Consider the following 18898-nt stretch of genomic DNA (forward strand, 5'->3'; position numbering starts at 1 on the left):
CAGGGAGGAAAAGGTGCACCTCCAGGAGTAACAAACATCAGGCTCTTGTTAACCCCACATATCAGGCCCTGCTGTCCTGTTCCTTGAAACAACCAGCCCCCTAGGGGAAGAGGTTGGTGTGTGGCACCATCTCTGACAGTATAAACCCTTGGAGATGTTTATTATTTGGGGGTGCAATTTAAAGTAGCCCCAAAACTGCTTAAGTGTTTAATAATAAAAATGATTAAGTTTTTATTGAGGTTGAAGGGTGCAGTCTGCCTCTGAACTCAGCTGTCTGGGTGCTCACCGGCCAGGTAGGTCCTCATCTCTAATACCTGCTTCGTGGTTGTGGTCTTGATTTCCATAACTGTTCTCTAAAGTACCTGAAAATCAAAACATTTTGTCTGGCTTTTCCACGTATGGAAAGCTCACTGACCCAGACAGCTTCTTTTTCCCCTCAGGTTCTCGTTTTCACAAGGCATTCTGTAGAGCCTTTCTTCAAGCCATCACCTCCATAATTTTTCAGCTGGCAACTCAACCATAACTATTTGGCATCTAAGATTGTGCCCGCCTGAGGGGTTAAAGGATTGGCCTCTGACCTCCCCCTTTTCATCTGGCTTTTGTGAACACAGTGTGTACATGACTTACCCATATATGCTTGCTAGCCCAAACAATTGTTTTTTTTCTCTTTCTGCAGATAATGGGACATAATCAATTGGACAGCTTACATGGTGAAAATGCATTCTACTTCAATGAAGCTGTAGTGTGTGTGTCTCTCAGAAGAATCAACAGATCAAATTCTTCTCTCGTTTATGAGGACGGTGTGTATGGGATGAATATCTCAAATTCTGATGTAGCAGGGACTAGTGAAAATCAGATGGACCTCAAAATGGACACTTCTTGTCAGCCAGCATTAACTAGTGCACTGTGGAAATCCACTAGTCCTTACCAGCAGATGTCTTTTTCCTGCAAAAGCAACAAGGATTCCTTTAATAATGGTAATTAATATTTTATTTAATTAAGAAGTAGTACAGGCAGTTTGCCCCCTCTCTGGCTGAATAGTCCTAGGAACAAAGCTTAGTAATAGCAGAAGCAAGAGATTTTGATAAAACAGTTGCATGTTTCTTTGCAAGATTTTTCATGATAGGTGAGAAAAACAGCAGAACAAAAATACAGAAAATTACTGAAAAACCCCATGAAACTCCTTTTTGTGTCTGCATAGTAGTACTCAGAATGTGTTTTTCTCTCAGTCTTTTCTCAACGCTTTTTGACTTATTTTTTTGTGAGCAGAAATCACTCTTTGTCAAGTGTATTTTATTGATTCTTTGAGAACATATGTGCATTACTTGATGGTTTCTGGTTAAAATAGCTTTTGATTTCCTGTCTTAGGATGACAGTCAGTGTTCGAACACCTTTTCTTACTTCATTAAGGAATGAAAATATCTTGAAAGATCTGTGGACAGACAGTGGTATCTCTTCTAAGGAATAATGTAATGTTTGAATAAGTTACATCAGTAACTCTTACTGCCTTACCGTTCTTTATTCCTGCATTTTACCAGTACCCCCAAAGATATGTAGGCTGCATGGCAGTTACTGATGGTGGCTACCAAAATGGGTGGAAGAGGCTGCCTATCTGAGCACTGCATGCACTGAAAATTCCTTGAAGGTCTTAAAAACTTATGAGAAACTCTAAACTATCTGGGGTTTATTTCTCATTTTGCACAATATTAGTTTTGATCTAACTTCTTTCATTAGTGTGAGTTGTAAACCAGGATGTAAAAACACAGCTGCTAAAAGTCTTGGGGGCCAACGGTGCACTTTTGGGGTAAGGGATTAAATGATCTGGTGGGGTTTTCTCCACAGTTGTGAAATTCAGGAGACGTGGCATGGCAATGCTGCAGCAGTGCCTGAGCTCCCATTTTTGTGCAGTTGGCAGTGCAGAATAACTTCTGTTGTCACACCAGCTTGCAGGTCACAGCAAAGACCAGTGGGCAGCAGAATTAGGAACTGAAAACATACACAGGCACAATGGTAAATTGTCTTACATCGGTGATTAAGGAACTTGCTCTTTAGTACTCCTTGTAATGAATTAAACAGACATCCAGTACAGCCTTACTAGTCTTTGGTATGTGGATTGCCAAAACAGCATGTTATAACCAAAGGTAGGGCAGGCTAGTCACATCACAACAATCAGCAAACCAAGCTGATTAGTATAAGAGATTAATATTTCTAAAAATGCCTAAATAAGTAGCCTGGTGAAACTCGTTCTAGTTTGGCTGCGGTTGTCATTTTAGTTAGTGTGAGTTTGAAAAGGAACACATATGTGGGTTTAAACCTCTCAAAAGTGGCTTAGCTTGCGCTGGCAGACATACAGATAGAAACTAACCAGGATGCTTTCTGTTGAGCCCACATGAGGGCATCTCTTTTAATTAAACTGGCTTGTACCAGTTAAATTGCACTGATTCTGAGATAAGCTGGTGGAGCGTCTTTGTCTCAAGACACAATGGACCAGCTTTGTGTTCAGCTGTTGACAATGCATACTGTGTAGGCATCGTTATCTTGCCCGGGTGGCAGGGCACCAAGGCAGTCCCATCACTCTTGGGGACAAGCTCTGGCTCCAGAGCCCGCCCAAGAGGCCAGTGTGTCTGACCAAGTTGTGTTGGCAAAATGTGCAGGTACTGCCTGGGTGGTGACACAAGACACCTTATGCAAAGGAGCGAAGCAAATCCTTGCAGCATTCTGATGGTTCAGATGATGCTGTGAAGCCTACCACTGCATTGCTGGAGCAGGCAGGGCTGGAAGCCTCCCCTCAGAGAGATGTAACATCACATTCTATGGTTGCATTTGTTACTGAGAAGGTGACAAGAATTTTATGCTCTGATCATGCAGTGCATGAGTCTGCATGATTCAGACTTGCTTCTGTCTTGCATCTGGACCACTGTACAGGGAGGGACTGGGGAATGAGAAGAGTGATGAATTTCCCCAAGGGACCATGCACAGGGAAATTATGCAAATCACTTGTTCCTAAGCAATGTCAATCAAATCGAACAATACAAAGATTTCATACTGGGAAACGGATTTTTTTTTTCTTGAGTAATTTTGGACATGTTTTCTTCCCCAGAGAATTTAGCAGAGTTTCAGAAAATCTCCAACTTTTGCCTCCATTTTCTGACACCTCTGCAGGATATAGTCAGTTCCAATCACTTTGAAAGAAAGCCATCTTAAATTCAGTGAGGGAAAGAACTTAAAAGTTAGCTAAAATCATCAATATTTTCACATGGATGAATGTTTCATGGCATTTTTGTGTGTTTCCATGCATTTTCCACCTAGCTTTGTGTATAAAGTCTCATAATCATCTTTAAAAAAACATTCTTAAATAATTTGTCAACATAGAACTAAGAAACAAATACTGAGTATGGTTTACTGCATATAGCCATTCACCACATACATACATAGCCAGAGCTAATATATAGTTAAAGTTTTGTGTGCACACAAAAGAAATTTCTTGGGTTTGATTAATTTTCACAGAATTATTAGGCATTTTGTAAGAAGTCTGCTCAGTCAAAAAAACCCGCTTAAATTATTTAAAGAGAAGCACCATCTAAACTCGTTTCCAAGGAGTTAATCACACTGCATTCTACCATATATTAAGTGGTATTCAATTAAGCTTCATAAATATACAGAAATGGAAACGGCTACATTACTGTAGTGCATAATTTTCCATTCGTATTTCCTAAGGTAAGACATAGGTGTCTTCCCATAGCTAACATCATGATTATGTATCATTGTTCTATATGGGAGGGAACTTCAGTAAAGACCTTCAGGCAAGTTCCCACTGAACTGAAACTGGCATAAGTAACCTCACTGGAAAAGGTGTGTCAGTCAACAGGAGGAAAATGTGATTGAAAGAAAAATGTGTTAATGCTTTACAGTAATGGTTATGAAATTATCTGCATGAAAGAAGCAAGTACTTTGGCTAATTAGGAAGGAGGGGAAGTATAGGTTTTGTGTCAGACTAGACTGAGAATTGAATAAATTAGTGTTGCATTTAATTGACATGTCAAGTTAACTAGCCAAGGTGATGCCTGAGGATTTACCTATGAATTCACCTCTTTGATTTCTGGAATCAGGGCAAGTTTAATTCTTTTAAGCTTTGACGTGAATAGATTGTTTGCTGCTGCTACCTTAACTTCATTAATTCAGACACTGTAGTTGCAGAAATAGAATTGAAAAGTGATATATCTGGAAAACTGCTGAAACTTGAATGTGGGTTTTACCTAAGACATTTAGTATGAAGGATCTATACATGTGACACAATGATAAACAGAGTTTAAATCTTTATGGGGAACATAGGAAAACCTGTGATCTTCATAAGGAACCAAATGCAAACTCAAGGAGCAAAAAGAGGACTCTATTTGACTAATGTAATTTAAATATTTTTTAAAGGACAGAAATTTGTACATAGCTGAGTATAAACAAATGAGATTGCTTGATTTTGGAAAAATTATTTATTTATAGTGGCTTTCATCAAAGTAAGTGGTTTCTAGAGATGTAGAATATTTAATTTGCAACAGAAAAAGCAAAGATTCCAGAAACACTGTGTAGTATCCTGTAACTACATATAGTTTATATGAAATTTCCTTCCTATTCCCTAAGGCAGATTATGCTAATGGCGATTACTCTGTTTAACCTGATCTTAAAACTGTGTATCAGATTCATTTGCTTTGATTTCCCATTGTTAATTTAGACGGCATTTAGAACAGTGCATTTTTGTCTGTGCTGGTTTCATCTGGGGTAGAGTTAATTTTCTTCTCAGTGGCTGCTATGGGGCTGTGTTTTGGATTTGTGCAGAACACAGAGTTGGTAATACAGAGATGTTTTTGTCATTGCTGAGCAGGGCTTGCCCAGAGCCAAGGCCTTTTCTGCTTTTGGTGCAGCCACACTGGGAGGGACTGGGGGTGCTTGGCAGGCTGGGAGGAGACAGAGCCAGGACAGGTGACCCAAACCTAAGGGATATTCCAGACCATGTGGCACCAAGCTCAGAGTATAAAGTGGGGACAAGAAACAGGAAAGGGGGGGACATTTGTGGTGATGTCATTTGTCTTCCCAAGTAACCATTTTGCATGATGGGGCCTGGCTCTCCTGTAGATGGCCGAACACCCGCCAGTGCATGGGAAGCACTGAATTAATTCCCTGGTTTGCTTTGCTTGTGTGCACAGCCTTTGCTTTCCCTATTACACTGTCTTTTTCTCAGCCCATGAGTTGTCCTGCTTTCACCCTTCCCCAGTCATTTTGGTAAGAAAGGGGGCTGTGTGGGTCTTGGTTTCTGGCTGGGGTTAAGCCACCACTAAGGCTTAGCTAACCGAAGTTGTGGTGTAATGGCATTGTATAAAAGTATCTGCTCTTTGTTTACATCAGAGAGGTTTTGAACAATAGGCCCTGCTCTTTTATCCTATTTGTGTTAAGGTGAATTTGTTGCAGTCAGGAATATATACAATGTAAAACTGATGCAAGTGTGATAAAAAATAAGTGAAATATGCTTTGCACCCCAGTGTTAAAAAGCCATCTGAAGTGGTACAGGCTCTTTGTCTATGCTTCCAACTCAACACTGGATTTTGGCAAGGAGCCTTATTCAGATAGCATAGTGCTGCTGCCAGTGCTGGAAGTGGCTGATGGGATACCATGATGAGAACTTAGTTAAATAAGATTACTTTCATCACTTGGAACCTGGTAAACAATGATTAGCAACACCCCCAAAAAAGTCACCACAGTTCTGCATATGTAATCATTGTAAAGTAATTTTTATATTGTTGTTGCTGAAAGAACTCCTTCTGATTTTTCTAAGCCGGAATGTAACTGTGTCCCATACAGCACACATTTTAAAACAGCATCCTTTGGAGTCAGTGACAGGCCAGCCCCTTACCACTTGCAGAATTGCATGTGAAGATATGTTTCAACCTATTTTTTTCTGGTATGTCTAATAATATTTTTAGTAGTGCCATTTTTTTCACTGTCTCACAGTGACTGAATTCTTTCTGATATTTTCTTTCACTTGGAAAGATGGAAAGAGGGAAATTTTTAAAAAGCAAAGGGTGATATGACCCACGGAGGGTGATATGACTCCCCGTTTGTCAGGGACCCTCCTGAACAGGTGTCATATTTTGTGCTACTTTAATTTTTTTGTCTTTTTTAATTGAGTAGATGCCACATTGAGAACAATTCTAAACTGATTTTTCTGTGTTTAACATTTCCCTACTAATTTAAGTGCAGATGGCTACAGAGGTGAGCACAGGGCCCATTCAGTGCTCACTGTAAGTTATAATGAGAATAAAATTAAATGGAAATATATAAGAATATGAATTTGAGGAACATCAGCACCAGCATCTTCCAAGTTCAAAATCTCCTTGATTTATTAGAGCAATTGAGCTGTTACTTTTGACTCTGCAATAGGCAACAGCAAATTCTCCATACCACAAAACACTGATTTTCATGCTCTGCTGGAAGATTTCCATGGCTCTGAGATACTTGGAGGAAATGAATCAGAGAGGAAGTTTTTTTTTTTCTCTCTCCTGAATAACACTGCCATTTGTTTAAAGCAAATGGCAAAAGGGATTAAATCACACAGCAGTGTGATACCAAAGTCAAAAATATGTCATTGTATGTCACCTGCAATTAGTATATTTCAAGACACACTTGCTTTTCACCTCTGTAGAAGTCAGATTTTGTTGTTCTGTTACTAATTTTCTCATCTCAAAACACTTTTCTAATTTCTGAAAATAACCACAGTAGATGCAGCACTGTAACATAATCCTTTAATTAAGGCAGCTAATGTTATTCTGGTTTTATTTTGTACAGTAATGTAAGTAATGCCTATCCTGTGTAATGTCTGTCTGATTTTATTCTTTCTATTATCTTCTCCTTTAGAGATCATTCATTTGTGGAGGGAAGTTTAAAATAGTGCACATCTTTAAGGTTACAAATGGAGTAAAAAAGATTGCCTGACCCTGTCTTTTGAGATACTACTGGTGTTGGTGTAAATCTGCACACCATATTCAGGCTTTCATTAACTGCAGACTTACTAAACAGCGACAGGATGATGGCTGAATCTTTCTAATTTTTCTCACACTTATGGTTCCACCAACTTCACTGTAGTGGTTTATGGAATCAGTGGAATTAGTGGTATCAACAAAATTGGAGTTTTGTGGATTATCCCCCTTATATGCAGATTTATTCTGTACCTGTATTGTGTTTTTTCCATGGATAGAAGTTTCAGGGAAGTAGAGGGATGAAAGGAGAAAGCAGAAAACCATGGGCAGAGGGTTTTTAGTCAGACAACTGGTTTATAGTGAACTGGATCCTAAGCTCCAGCTCTGGGATGTGCAGGGATGTGACTTGGATAGCAAGTCTGCAGGGGAAGAGGTAATCTCAGGAAAAGGGCCACAAAACGGCAGTCTTGCTGGTTGTTTGATGTTAAGAAGATTCCTCGGGAGGTCTTTGTTTTCCTTGGGAAGTGCTCTCTGTGGGTGGAGACCTGGCTGCAGTACCCTGCTTAAGTACATTAAAATATTTTGTATGTATTTTGTAATGAAGTTAGAGCCTGAAATAGAAGCACTAGTGTAAATAAATAATTCATTATAATAGCTGAGCGAAGCTGTTTATGGATGATCAAATTTTGCAAGATATTGAGTATGCAAACACACCCTGTAAAACCATGTAGCTGAATCACCAAGTGTATCTGTCTGGCTTAGTTTGGAAAGTACAACCTCATTTTAATTATTTAATATAATACTTTACGTATTCCAAGAAATGGCCTGTAGCATGTTGTACAAAATTAATGAAGTGTTAGTAATATGAAACCTCCTCATCATCATCTGCTGTTAAATATTTATTAAGACACTGGGGAAGATTGTCTGTTTTGTGCGGACACAGGAGCCCCCAACTGCCTTCCAATAAATTTCATTGGCTGTCAGCAAACTGGTAGAGGAGATTTCATGGAATATATTGTTCCCCCTTGCCAGATGCTGTAGAAAATTTCTTTTGAGTGTGAATTTTTAGTGGGGCAGTAGAGAGGAGAAGCCTTGGTGCTGGTATGGAACTTAGTTATAGTTTAATCAGATAGGAAGACTTCCAACAGTCACCTGCTGGGATTCCTTGAGTGTTCCTCAGAAGTTTGATCTAAAACTGGGACATAAATGATAAAAAATAGATATGATTTTTCTGTATTTGTTTAGGATCTGTTGTAGAAAAATCAAACCCATGTAGTTTAAAAACAAGTCATTAAATATATTCCATGATAAAGAATACATGAGAGACAGGGAAAGCAGGGTTTTTGGCAAGGATGATTTTTTTCTTTCTCTTTGTTAATTGAATTTTAAAATATAAGGTAATTGTTGCTGACAGAAAAACTGCAGGGAAGCTGTCTTCTGTGCAGAGCAACTTGCCATTGAAGCACAGTGCCACTGGGGAGGGGATGAAGGTCTAAGGAAGGCTCCTGCATTAAACATAGGCAGTTCAGAGCTGAAGTGAAAATGAATATAGGCAGGTGTTTTAAAACTTGTAGTAAAGGTGAGGTAGAAGGAGGAGGTGATGAATTCAAGCTTAAGGGTAAGACCAGTATTGCTCATACACAGGAGGAGTGGGAGCAGAAGAGAGGAAAGTGGATCCAAGTGCTCTCCACCCACTCCTGGGATGGACACACATGCTTATTTGAGAATTGTAGGGTTTAATGGCTTTGGTGTACAATTTTTCCTTTACCTCTTGTGCAAACTGTTTTCACAGCAGTTATATGTTCACACAACTTTTAGCAAACAGTTAAAAAGGGCATTCATTTCAAAATATTCAATCACACTGAAAATTCCTATGCTTACAATGCAAAATATGGGGAATGTGCAACTTTTCCATTTTTTTCTTGATTTTTTTCAAGGACTCCAAGAAGAAAACATAAGTGCATATACTTCTTGCCAAAAATGAATAAAAATGGCTGTGCTAATACTCAATATGCAATAAAAATGTAGTGAATATTTCCCTCAGTTTTGACCTTGGGAGAGAACAAGTATCTTTGCGACTGTAGATAATAGGCTTCTCTCAGATGCTCACTCATATAGTCGTGCTTGTATTTTTTCCTGTATTAATCAACAGCAGCAGTTTCTGTTAAAGGGTAAGATTAACATGTAATTGATTTGAAACAGGTGCTTTGCCTGATTTTTTTCTTCTGCAGCAATTCTCTATATTGACTTAGTGATCTTCTGCTGGTCTCTTTGAGTTTTGATCTTGTCAGCTTTTATGAGTAAGAAGTGGTGGATCTGGTCTGTTGTTGGGAAATTACCCTATAAAACCAAAGTGCTTAGGAGGAGACTTGAGTGTTTTATAAATTACCTCACCCTTTTGGCTCTTGTAACAGAGCTGTGCCCTTCTGCTACTCAAGAAAATGTTTGCCAAAGTCCAGAGCACTCTTCTTTATGTTGCACCTGAAAGACTGGCCAAACGCTGGGGACTAAATTGATTTTTTGCCAAGGTCTTTGATTTCACGTTTATTTCAAAGTGAAAAAAAAAAAACCCCAACAAAACAACCCGCAACCAAAGAGTGTCCATAAAATATGAGGCAGAGTTAATCAACACTCTAACATCTGTCTGTGGTAACAGTTCAGAAGAAGAGTTTTGATGTGTAAATGTCCCCTTTCGTTTCAAAGGGAATGACTTAATGTTCCAGAGACTGCTTTTTCAGGGCTAATGCTGGCTGTTTCTCTTTTTTTCAGAAGGGAAGGAGATAAAACCTCACTGCAGTGTTTTGTCTTCAGGGTGCAAATTGGGACAGTGGGTGAGGGAAGTGTGTGGATGTGGTGGCAGGCGGCAGAAAGGGGAACTGGTTCATTGTCCCTTGAGTCCTTGGTAGTGCTGTTTGTGTCTGTAACTTTATGGGGTTTCTGTTTCTCCGTTCAAGCAGGAGCATTCCCTACTGATGGCCGTTTTTTTTTGTTTTGACTTCGGCCTGCTGGCCAAATGACTTCAGCAGATGATGGGCTGGGAGGAAATGCTTGCAGACCACTTAGTTTACACCCGCGTTGGACACCTGAAAAAGGAGGCCGAGGGTGTTTTCAGTGCTTGCCCACCACCGTTGTCAGTGGGCCGGCGAGCTGCCCTGCCCCTGGAGAGGTGCTCTGTGTGGGTGTGCTGCTGCCCCGGGCGCGGCAGGGGCCCTGCGGCGGCAGCTGGTCACGTTCCTTGTGATCCTGTGTAGGAAGGGTGTTCTTGGGGTTTTATGGCTCTTCCCTCTTGATCGTTTGAGTGCAGCTGTGTTTAATGAGCTGGAAAAGAAGTAGGTCAATAAAACGCGTGTTCGTTGTTAGCAGAATACCTGTTGGACCACGTGTTTGTCTGTAATTGACCATCTAAAGCTTCAAAGCTTAGCACAAAGACAATTTAATAGGGAATTCATACTTAAATAAATTAATAATAAGCAGAAGCAGACAGCTGTCAGGCAGTCTGCCCTCCCAAGGTGAGACTGTGGGTATTTAATGCACAGACAAATTATGATTTCAAGTCAGACCTATTTTTAAGTCTCTCATTGATACGCATTAGAAAAACAACATGCCAAAAATAGCTTGGAACCTGTGTGCTTCAAAAACCAATACATCTGATAACATAGCCATGTAACTTGGTTAAAATTTTAATCAACCTAATCAATTTTAATCAGCATGCTATGAATTTGATGTCAAAGTGACACTATCAGTATTTGAGCTTGATTTAGTTTTAAAATATTTTCTTTGGTAAACACCACTGTTAGAAATAGTATATTTACTGGGCCTTAATAAAAGGAAAATGACTGCATCATCACATTACTCCAAAACCTGGAGTATGAGTTGGAACTTTATGATAAATGCAATTTTGCTGGAATAAATATGTATTTTGTGTTTCTGGTGCCAAGAATTAAGTCCAAATTGTCTAGACGAAACTTCTCTGAAGACTTATGAGGCAAAGCCTGAAAATGGACCTGTATTGTTTTACCTAAGCCAGCAATTACACAAAGAGTGGAAACATGCAGAATAATGGCAACCCGAGTAATTTTACCCTGATCAAAAATGCAGCATTCAGATACAGAGAAGAGTTATGTTTCAGAACCTTATTCATCATACACTTTGAATTCCTTCTGTTCTCTCTTATAACAAAAAATGCACCAAAATATGCAAAGACTAATTAATGTAGGAGATCTTCTGAAATAATTTCTCATCTGATTTTTTGTGTAAAGATCTCTTACTCATGAAGGTGCTTGTTTGCTTAAGAAATACAGTGGCTGCTTTTTCACAGGGTTGGGCTGGTCAAAAGTAAATAACAGCATTTCAATTCCCAGACCGATTTTCTTGACTTATTCAGTCAGCTGGAAATGGATTAGGCTCCTCTTTCCTTGGAAGCTTTAGGGTCAAAATATTTTTTCCCAGTGTTTTTTTGAGACCTGGTACCAAGTTCAGTTCCTGCTGTGAAATCAGCTTTATTGAGTTGTGAAGGGCCTGGTTTGTGATGGTATGTGAGCTATGTTCAACTGCCAGTGAAACTGTTGGGAATTGTGCTCAAATCATCAAGGCTCGCACATAACTTTTCTATAGCAAGTGCTGTGTTCTGGATCAGTAGCAGCAGTATCTTGGTTGTTCCAGGTGTTGCCCTGGTGTTCCAGGTGCCCAATACCACTAACTTTAAACAACTGAACCTGCAGTAAGGAAATGCTGCATTGCAATCTGGGAAAGTCTTAGTAGGCCTTAAAAAGGGCAATCAAAACAGGTCATGTTCCCTTTTATGGTGAGGAAAGGGAGAGAGGCTGAGGTGCTTGGAGTTCCCGGGGGAATTGGCTGTCTGTTGCTAATGAATCTGCATGGAAACCGCTGGGAGCATCATTAGAGACAAAGAGCTGCTGTGGGATTTGCCAGTGGGTTTTTCAGTGGATCCCATGGGGAGTTAGGCTGCCATTTGCTGTTGAACTGTGGTGGCAAATGAGAGCCTGTTACCCTTGAATTCCTTTGAATATCCCAGACCCGGTAGACACTGGTTGTTAGGTGTCTGCTTGTGCTTTGCATTATGCATGAGTGCCAGTGTGGGGATTAAATAGAGCAGCTCTGCCATTTCAAATAGCTGTGACCTGAAGCTGATGTGTCAGCTGTCAGTCCAAATGAACTTGGTACCAAAAACCAAAACCCAACTCTATTTATTAATTCAGAAGGTTAGTGGTTTTGTCACTCTTCAACATATTTGTTGCTAAAAGTGGCATAAATTTCTCTTCATTTAATGCAGTTTTATTATGCAGTTTTTATTTTGTAAAGAGGGCCAGTTTGACAGATCTCGGAGAGTCACAGCAAGGTAATTGTGGTGCATTCCTTCCACCCTCCCTGCCCCCCCTTTCCCCCCCCCCCCCTTTTTTTCTTCCCTTTTTTTTTGTCCTTCCTTTTTAGAAATGACTAAGAAGTAAAAAAGTATCCAGCCTGCCCTAACCTCAGAGCTTACCCTGCTTTGAGGAGGAGTTTGAATCTGAGGCCTTCTGAGATCCCTTCCAATTTGAATTATCCTGTGGTGCTGTGAAATCAGGGTCAGAGCTGAAGGAGGAACACTAAGGGCTTTCTGTTCAAAACACAGAGACTTGAGAGGTTTTTTGTTTGGAGTGTTTCTTAGTGCCTTGGTTCTTCTGTCCTTCCCACAATCTTCACTGTGTGCAGTCTAGCCTTAACATCAAGAGCTCTGATCCTGGGGGAGAGAGAGGAGGGGTGAAGGGGGTGAAGGAGAAAATCTGTGGCATTTATTTGATGTGGAAGTGCTTACATCCTATGACAACAGACAGGAGGTGAGAATCAGTGTGAGTAATGAGTTGTTTACTTGGCTTTTGTATCCCCTGCCCCCCCAGGTACATGGGCTGTGTTTGTTTTTGTATGTATTGATTTCAGATTCCTGCAAATACCATTCCTTTGTCCTTCACCTTGTCAGCAGTTTGTGAGATACTACTAATCCTGTCTCTTAATGCTGTGGAAAAGGTAAGGTAGTCAGGATGCAGAATGCTACTTATTTTTTCTTTCTTTTCCTGTACAACAGTAACATGTTTTCAGACAGGAGCTGTCGTTTCTCAGTCTGGACCCAGACCCTGTTTGAAAATCTGAGGTCCCCTTATAAACTCCCTTGAGAACTGATCCCACATACGACAGGCCTGCCATCTGCCATTGTTTTTATATTGAGGTGGTCTAAAAAAGAGTAGAGTGCCTCTCAAACAGTTCCTGATGTTTGTCCTCATCGTACCAGACCTAAACCCAAGGAAAATGGGCAAAAATTTTGAATTTTAGTGTTGAATTTGACAGTGTCTGTGTGAATGAGACAATTTGTGATTAGATCCAGAATTTGTTAGAAACAGCCTCTAACTCCTTTTGCAAAAATTGGTGAGGAAGACTGCTGGGAATGCCTGGGGTTTCTTTATTCAATGAAATGGTCTTGGCTGAGATTAAAAGGAGTAAAAGCTGTACTTTAAGAGTATTTAATACTGAGGTGTGGCACAGGCTACAAGTCCCAAAAAGGCTGAAGTGCTGTCACAGCATACCTAACATTTGGTCACCAGCCTCAAGCACACCCTTTTTTCCCTTGGGTGTTTGACCAGCGCAACTTTGAGAGTGGATTTCTCTGGTCTGCTGTTCACTTTTACCTACGGTATCCATGATGCAGCTGTGGATCTGGCCTGTTCTTAAGGAAAGACTTACCTGGAATATTGTAGGAGAAATATGTTTTATGTAAGTGAAAAACAGGTGAAGGGGGTTTCAGTTTGTGCATAAATTCTGGGGGCCATGGTACAGAGAGATGCTGACAGAGTGGGAGGGAGCAGAAGGCCGTGCCAAGAGTGGACTGTGGAAGGATCTGAGCTACAGCTCAGTTTTGTTAAAGCTTTGGAAATAGTCAGGGAGTATTTTCTGCATTTATCTAACTGTGAAATTAAAACAGTGCAGATGAGCAAGTGGATGGCTATGGCCAGGTACAGTGCTTTGGTTTGTCCTCTCTGGGAGGGTGTGAGAGCACGGCAGCAGGCAGAGCCCAGCCCGGGCATCAAGGGTGTGGGCAGGGGCTGTGTCCAGCCTTTGCCCGGTGCTGGTGGTGTGGGTGCTGGTCTGGTGGGCGCGCTGTTGAGCCAAACACAGCCTGCCAGAGAGAGCGTCTGCTGGTTGCTTGGAGGACAGCAGAAAAAAAGGGTAAGTAAATGCTGAATTTAAACAAAGGGGATAACACAGAACTCATTTTATGGCTGATTTTGACAGGTGAATTACAATCACATTGATGGAAACTCATAAAAGGCCAATGGTCTGTATTTGCCTGACTCTTGATCCATAGTGATTCTGATGTTTGCCTCAGTGCAGCAGAGAATGGGCCTGGAGAGGGACTGGGGAGTTCCCATGGGTGCCCCAGCTGCCAGGGGATCTTTGGAGAGCTTCTTGGGTATCACTTTCTGATAGCAGCCCCTTTGCCTTGCTGTCTGCACAAATAATCAGTTTGTTTTCCTTTTTTATTTTCATTAAGCATCCTCAGCTCTCAGAGTTCTTTAGTAGACATCAGCTGATGTTTTCAAGTCTTGTTTCAGAAGTTTCCCCCTTGTTTTGGGAGAGCACTTCAAGAGGAAGGTTTCTCCCACCTTTCTCCTGCTTGGTAACAAGGGCGACTCAGTTTCCCCATGCTACACCAGAGAGCTCAGGGGAGGCTTCTTGGCTGCTGTTACATTACAACAACCAAGGCTGACTGGCCGCTCAGTCCATTTTCTGTCTCCCTTCACCTGAAACTGTTGTTACCATTTTTAGCACTTCTTCCACACTACCCTTGGGGCACATCACGCTGCTGCCTGTGATACCAGCTGGTCTACTGGCTCAGCTGCTTCCAGCATGGCACTGAGCAGAGAGACAGCAGCCGCCCTCCCCGATGGCAGCCTGAGTGTGTTGGCCTTGGGGACACATTGTGCTTTTGTCAGGCAGAGTCTGTGTTGAGTGCCACCTGAAGAGCATCCAAAACCAGCCCCTTCCCTCCTCAGTTGGATTAAGCACAACCTTTCCAGCCTGAAGCCACTCAGTGCCCCAGCAGCAGCTGTGCTCCTACCTCCTGGGTGCTCTCCTGCTGTTCAGGTTTCCCAGATGCAACATATTTAGGAAAAAAAAAATAAAAAAGAAGCTGAACTAGTGATAAATCATTTATTTTGATAGTGACAGGGTCTGATTTGTTTTTGTAGAATGCTGAGAGTTTTCACTGCTCAGCTCTGCTGCTTGTAGTTATGACAGTTAATGAGAAATGGTTTGGAAATAGCTACTGTTTTAATTGCTGAAGCAATTACTATTTAGTTTTGATGGTGGAAAATTATTGCATGTAAGGTGTTTCTTGTCTGCGTATTTTCAAATTTGTAATTAGGCTTCTCAAATTATGTACTTCTTAAACTTTGGAAACAGATCTTTCAAATAAGTGTTTACTTCCTGGTATTCTTATGTACATAACTTGGGTAATGTGAATAGACTCACAGGACTTAAAAGAAATATTAATGTGGGTAAAATTACCCAGAAATGTAAGTGTTTAGAAGTAGAGGAACTTCTGCTAGTAGGGCTCTTTTTAATAAATAAGCAACCCAAATGCATCCAATTTCCATAAAGGTAACAGACAGACGTATTTTTGCTTTCTTCTGTGGGCTGGAAATTGCAGTAATTTTCTAATATAATCATCAAAAAGAAATAAATGCAGACATCATCTTCAAAAAATCAGGCCTGTTTGACTAAATTAGGGAGTCAAGATTTTCTGTGTTATGTATTGCAAATAACTCACAATCAAGCAAGACTTACTCTGGATTTTCATTAAGACTGAAACTTAATTCAGAATAAAACAGTAAAAGAAAGACAAATGACGACTAATTTTTGTAACATTCTGTGTCATCCCACTATGACCAAGCTCATTTACAAATACCTTGCTCCTGCCATTGGCTGTGCCGTCTTAGCAGCAAGAATAAGATGCATGTGGTTTATGCTGGGAGCTGCAGCCCCAAAGCCTGTTTGCTCCCCCCAGCTGTGAGAATATCAAAGAGGAGAAGATGCTGAAGGCAGAGGCTGCGATATCATGTGTTCCCACATGCCCATTGCATAATCATCCCACACTGCTCCACACAGCCCATGCCAGGGAGCAGCCAGAGAGCCTAGGCTTTTCAGGGTGCCAGCAAGCTTGTTTTGCCTTGAAGTCCTGCCTCAGCAAACAAGACTGATGAAAGTCTCATATATTTGGGGAATGCCAAATGTGGGCATGTGTCACTATGAATTGCTACCAGCTAAGTGACATGGTGTGTAAAAACACAAATAGGTCCTTCATAGCAGATTTCCATTGCACATACGCGTGAGAAGTAGGGACCAGAGCAAGCATGAAATATCTCTCCAGCTCTGCATGAGTGATCAAGGCTCAGAGAGCCCCAGTTCTTGGTTTGTGTGCTTCTGGCCATTTCCATGCTGTACAAGGAGTTCAAATCTCCCTTTCTTTCTACAGAGTCCTTTTTTGAGAGGGAAGAATGAAAATTTAACCTTCCTGATGTAATAGAAGAGTCGGTCAGGCTAAGATTACAGTGAAAAGTATTGCAGCATATCCATTACAGATATTTTTCATTGCTCTGCATGAGGATACACATTCTTTGTTACCTAGCTTGTTTTTATGGTAAAGTTGCTTTGAAGAAATACAGATGTAGAAAAGTCAGGTACTGAGATGCAGGTCCTGAGGGCCCAAAGTGCTACAAAGTTCTGACTAGGAATAAAACCCAACTGAAGTCATGTTGTTTTGGTTTATAAAGCTATATATGGATCATCATAGAAGTGTTCATTGTGGAATGCTGGAAAACAAGTACCTGATTCTCTGCATTTGTGGGAGAAAATTGGAAAGATAACAAGATTGTTGGGAAATAATGTTCTAGTGTTTGGGTGCAAGCATTTCTCTACGCGTCACGCCAAAAAGATCAAGACAGAGTGGAGTAGGTAGTTTATGTCAATAAACACAGGTAAACTTGGTAGAAAAAGCGGAATGCAAATGCCAGCCATGTAGACTTCTAACTTTGGTCACTTAATTCTTTTGCATCTATAAAAGGAAGGCTTACGAATAAAATTCTGTGTAATGATGAAAACTGTATTAATGTTACAACTGTATTACTACTAGCAAAGATACTGATTATATGCTGTGTGCTTCCCTCCAGCTCAATTCTGACCTTGTTTATGTCTTTCCATTATTGTGTATCTGTTTAGTAAAGTATGGCCACACATTTATAATAATTATTATTGTTAAGGTACCTCTCACCAGGCCGTAGTATAATTTGTACTAGAGTACTGTTTTCCTTTCCAGACAGATGCAGCAAACTATAAAATGGTGCTAATGAAAAAGTCAGAATTTGCCCTTTTTGATGGCAGGGGCAGAAAATGTATTGTCCTTCTCTTGTGTGTTACAGATCTGAGCACATCAGAGACCCAAGGTTCCCAGACCAGTGTTCCAAACCAGGGATCCATCCAGTCACCACAGGTAGATGAACTGCTGCTGAACCACCAGCCTGAGAGCCTGCAGGATGCAGAGAGTGGAGCCAGAGTAGAGGAAAAGATTGTTTACCTCTGATAACTTGTTTTCTAATCTCAGTAGCACTTTGGAAAAGACAGCTGTATTTGCTTTTCTAAATTTCTGTAATTGTTCTCTGTATGACCATCTGGCTTTAAGGGTAGTATTTAATAGTAAATGCAAAATTTTCCCCATGATAAATATAGCAAGTAAGTTATTTTGAAGCCATTGTTGTATAATCTTTAATTTATGACATGATTTCAAATGCTTTGCAAGAAGCAATGAGTAGCAGGGGAGACATAACATTTTGAAATTGTAAAGGTGGCACCAAGGACTGTGAAAGCTAGTGTCGATTTTCTTGAGTCCTCTTCTTACAAGGATGAGCTAAGAGAGACGGGTGTGCTACTTGAGATTTCAGCGTGTATCAGTAACAGCTGTGATATGAGAAGACAGCAAAAAACAACGATGGCTGAAGTCTTTGCTGAAATGTGCTATATACCCTTAGCTGGTGGGTCATTTTCCTTATCTTCTAGCTCAGGAACTGCTCAGAAGGGGATGTTTTTTATGGTCTGAGCATAATTGCATAATTGTGTTTTCTCATGTCCCAGGGCTTATTACTATTTTGATACTACTGCCAATTTCTGTGCAGAGATGCACTAAATCAGTTACTGTGTTATAACTGTTCCTCATTTCAGTAAGTGTCCTTACACGTTAAAATTTACCAGATGAAACTATCTCACTGGTCAAAAGAAAAGAAAGGGGATAAATAGTAGGCTTCAGTTAACTGAACTCTTCTGAAACTCCACTGCTTTCCTATGTAGAAATCAGATAACTTTCTGCTTTCAGATTCCTGGGATTCTCTGTCTTTGTCTGTACAGGCAGTAAGAAACCTGTCTTGTGCCTTTTTGTGCTTTTTTGTCTTTCTGAAAAATACATACACTTTTGTCAAACTAAATAAATGTTATGTGCATTTCTATGAAACTGTAATTTTGATTCATTTTGAGATCCTCCAGAGAAATAAAAAAACTGGAGGAAAAAAAAACGTGTCTCCAGGCCTTGTTTGCACTGAGGTGTGCTGCAGATGTGTGCTGCTCGTCCAGCATAGCCAAAGCCGTGTATTTCAGCTGACAAAACCAAGGATGTGCCTATCACTACTCAGCATGGCTGATGGCATTGGCAAGGGGGCAGCAGAAATGCAGCTGCTCAGCTCCTGGATGCTCCTGCACAGCTGCCTTACATCTGCCCACATCTGCCCAGCTCAAGGAGCAGAGGAACGCAGGATTGCTCCCACCCCTTTGACTGGGTCAGCCCCAGGTTTCCATTTTACCCTAAGCCTTGTGTTGTGCAACATCTTTTGCAGGGC

General features: G+C 40.7%; 1 protein-coding gene across 1 annotated transcript in view; it reads left to right on the forward strand.

Annotated features, from left to right (window-relative positions):
• Positions 1-18329, forward strand: part of ARHGEF28 (Rho guanine nucleotide exchange factor 28) — an 83409-nt gene extending 65080 nt beyond the window's left edge. Inside the window, exons 29-30 of the mRNA XM_058823710.1 lie at positions 677-977; positions 17435-18329. Of these exons, the coding sequence (XP_058679693.1) occupies positions 677-977; positions 17435-17595 (462 nt within the window). The 3' untranslated portion in view covers positions 17596-18329. The remainder of the gene's footprint in view (positions 1-676; positions 978-17434) is intronic.
• Positions 18330-18898: the final 569 nt, after the last annotated feature.

Source organism: Ammospiza caudacuta, chromosome Z (assembly GCF_027887145.1).
Source record: "Ammospiza caudacuta isolate bAmmCau1 chromosome Z, bAmmCau1.pri, whole genome shotgun sequence".
NCBI classification, from domain to species: Eukaryota; Metazoa; Chordata; class Aves; order Passeriformes; family Passerellidae; genus Ammospiza; species Ammospiza caudacuta.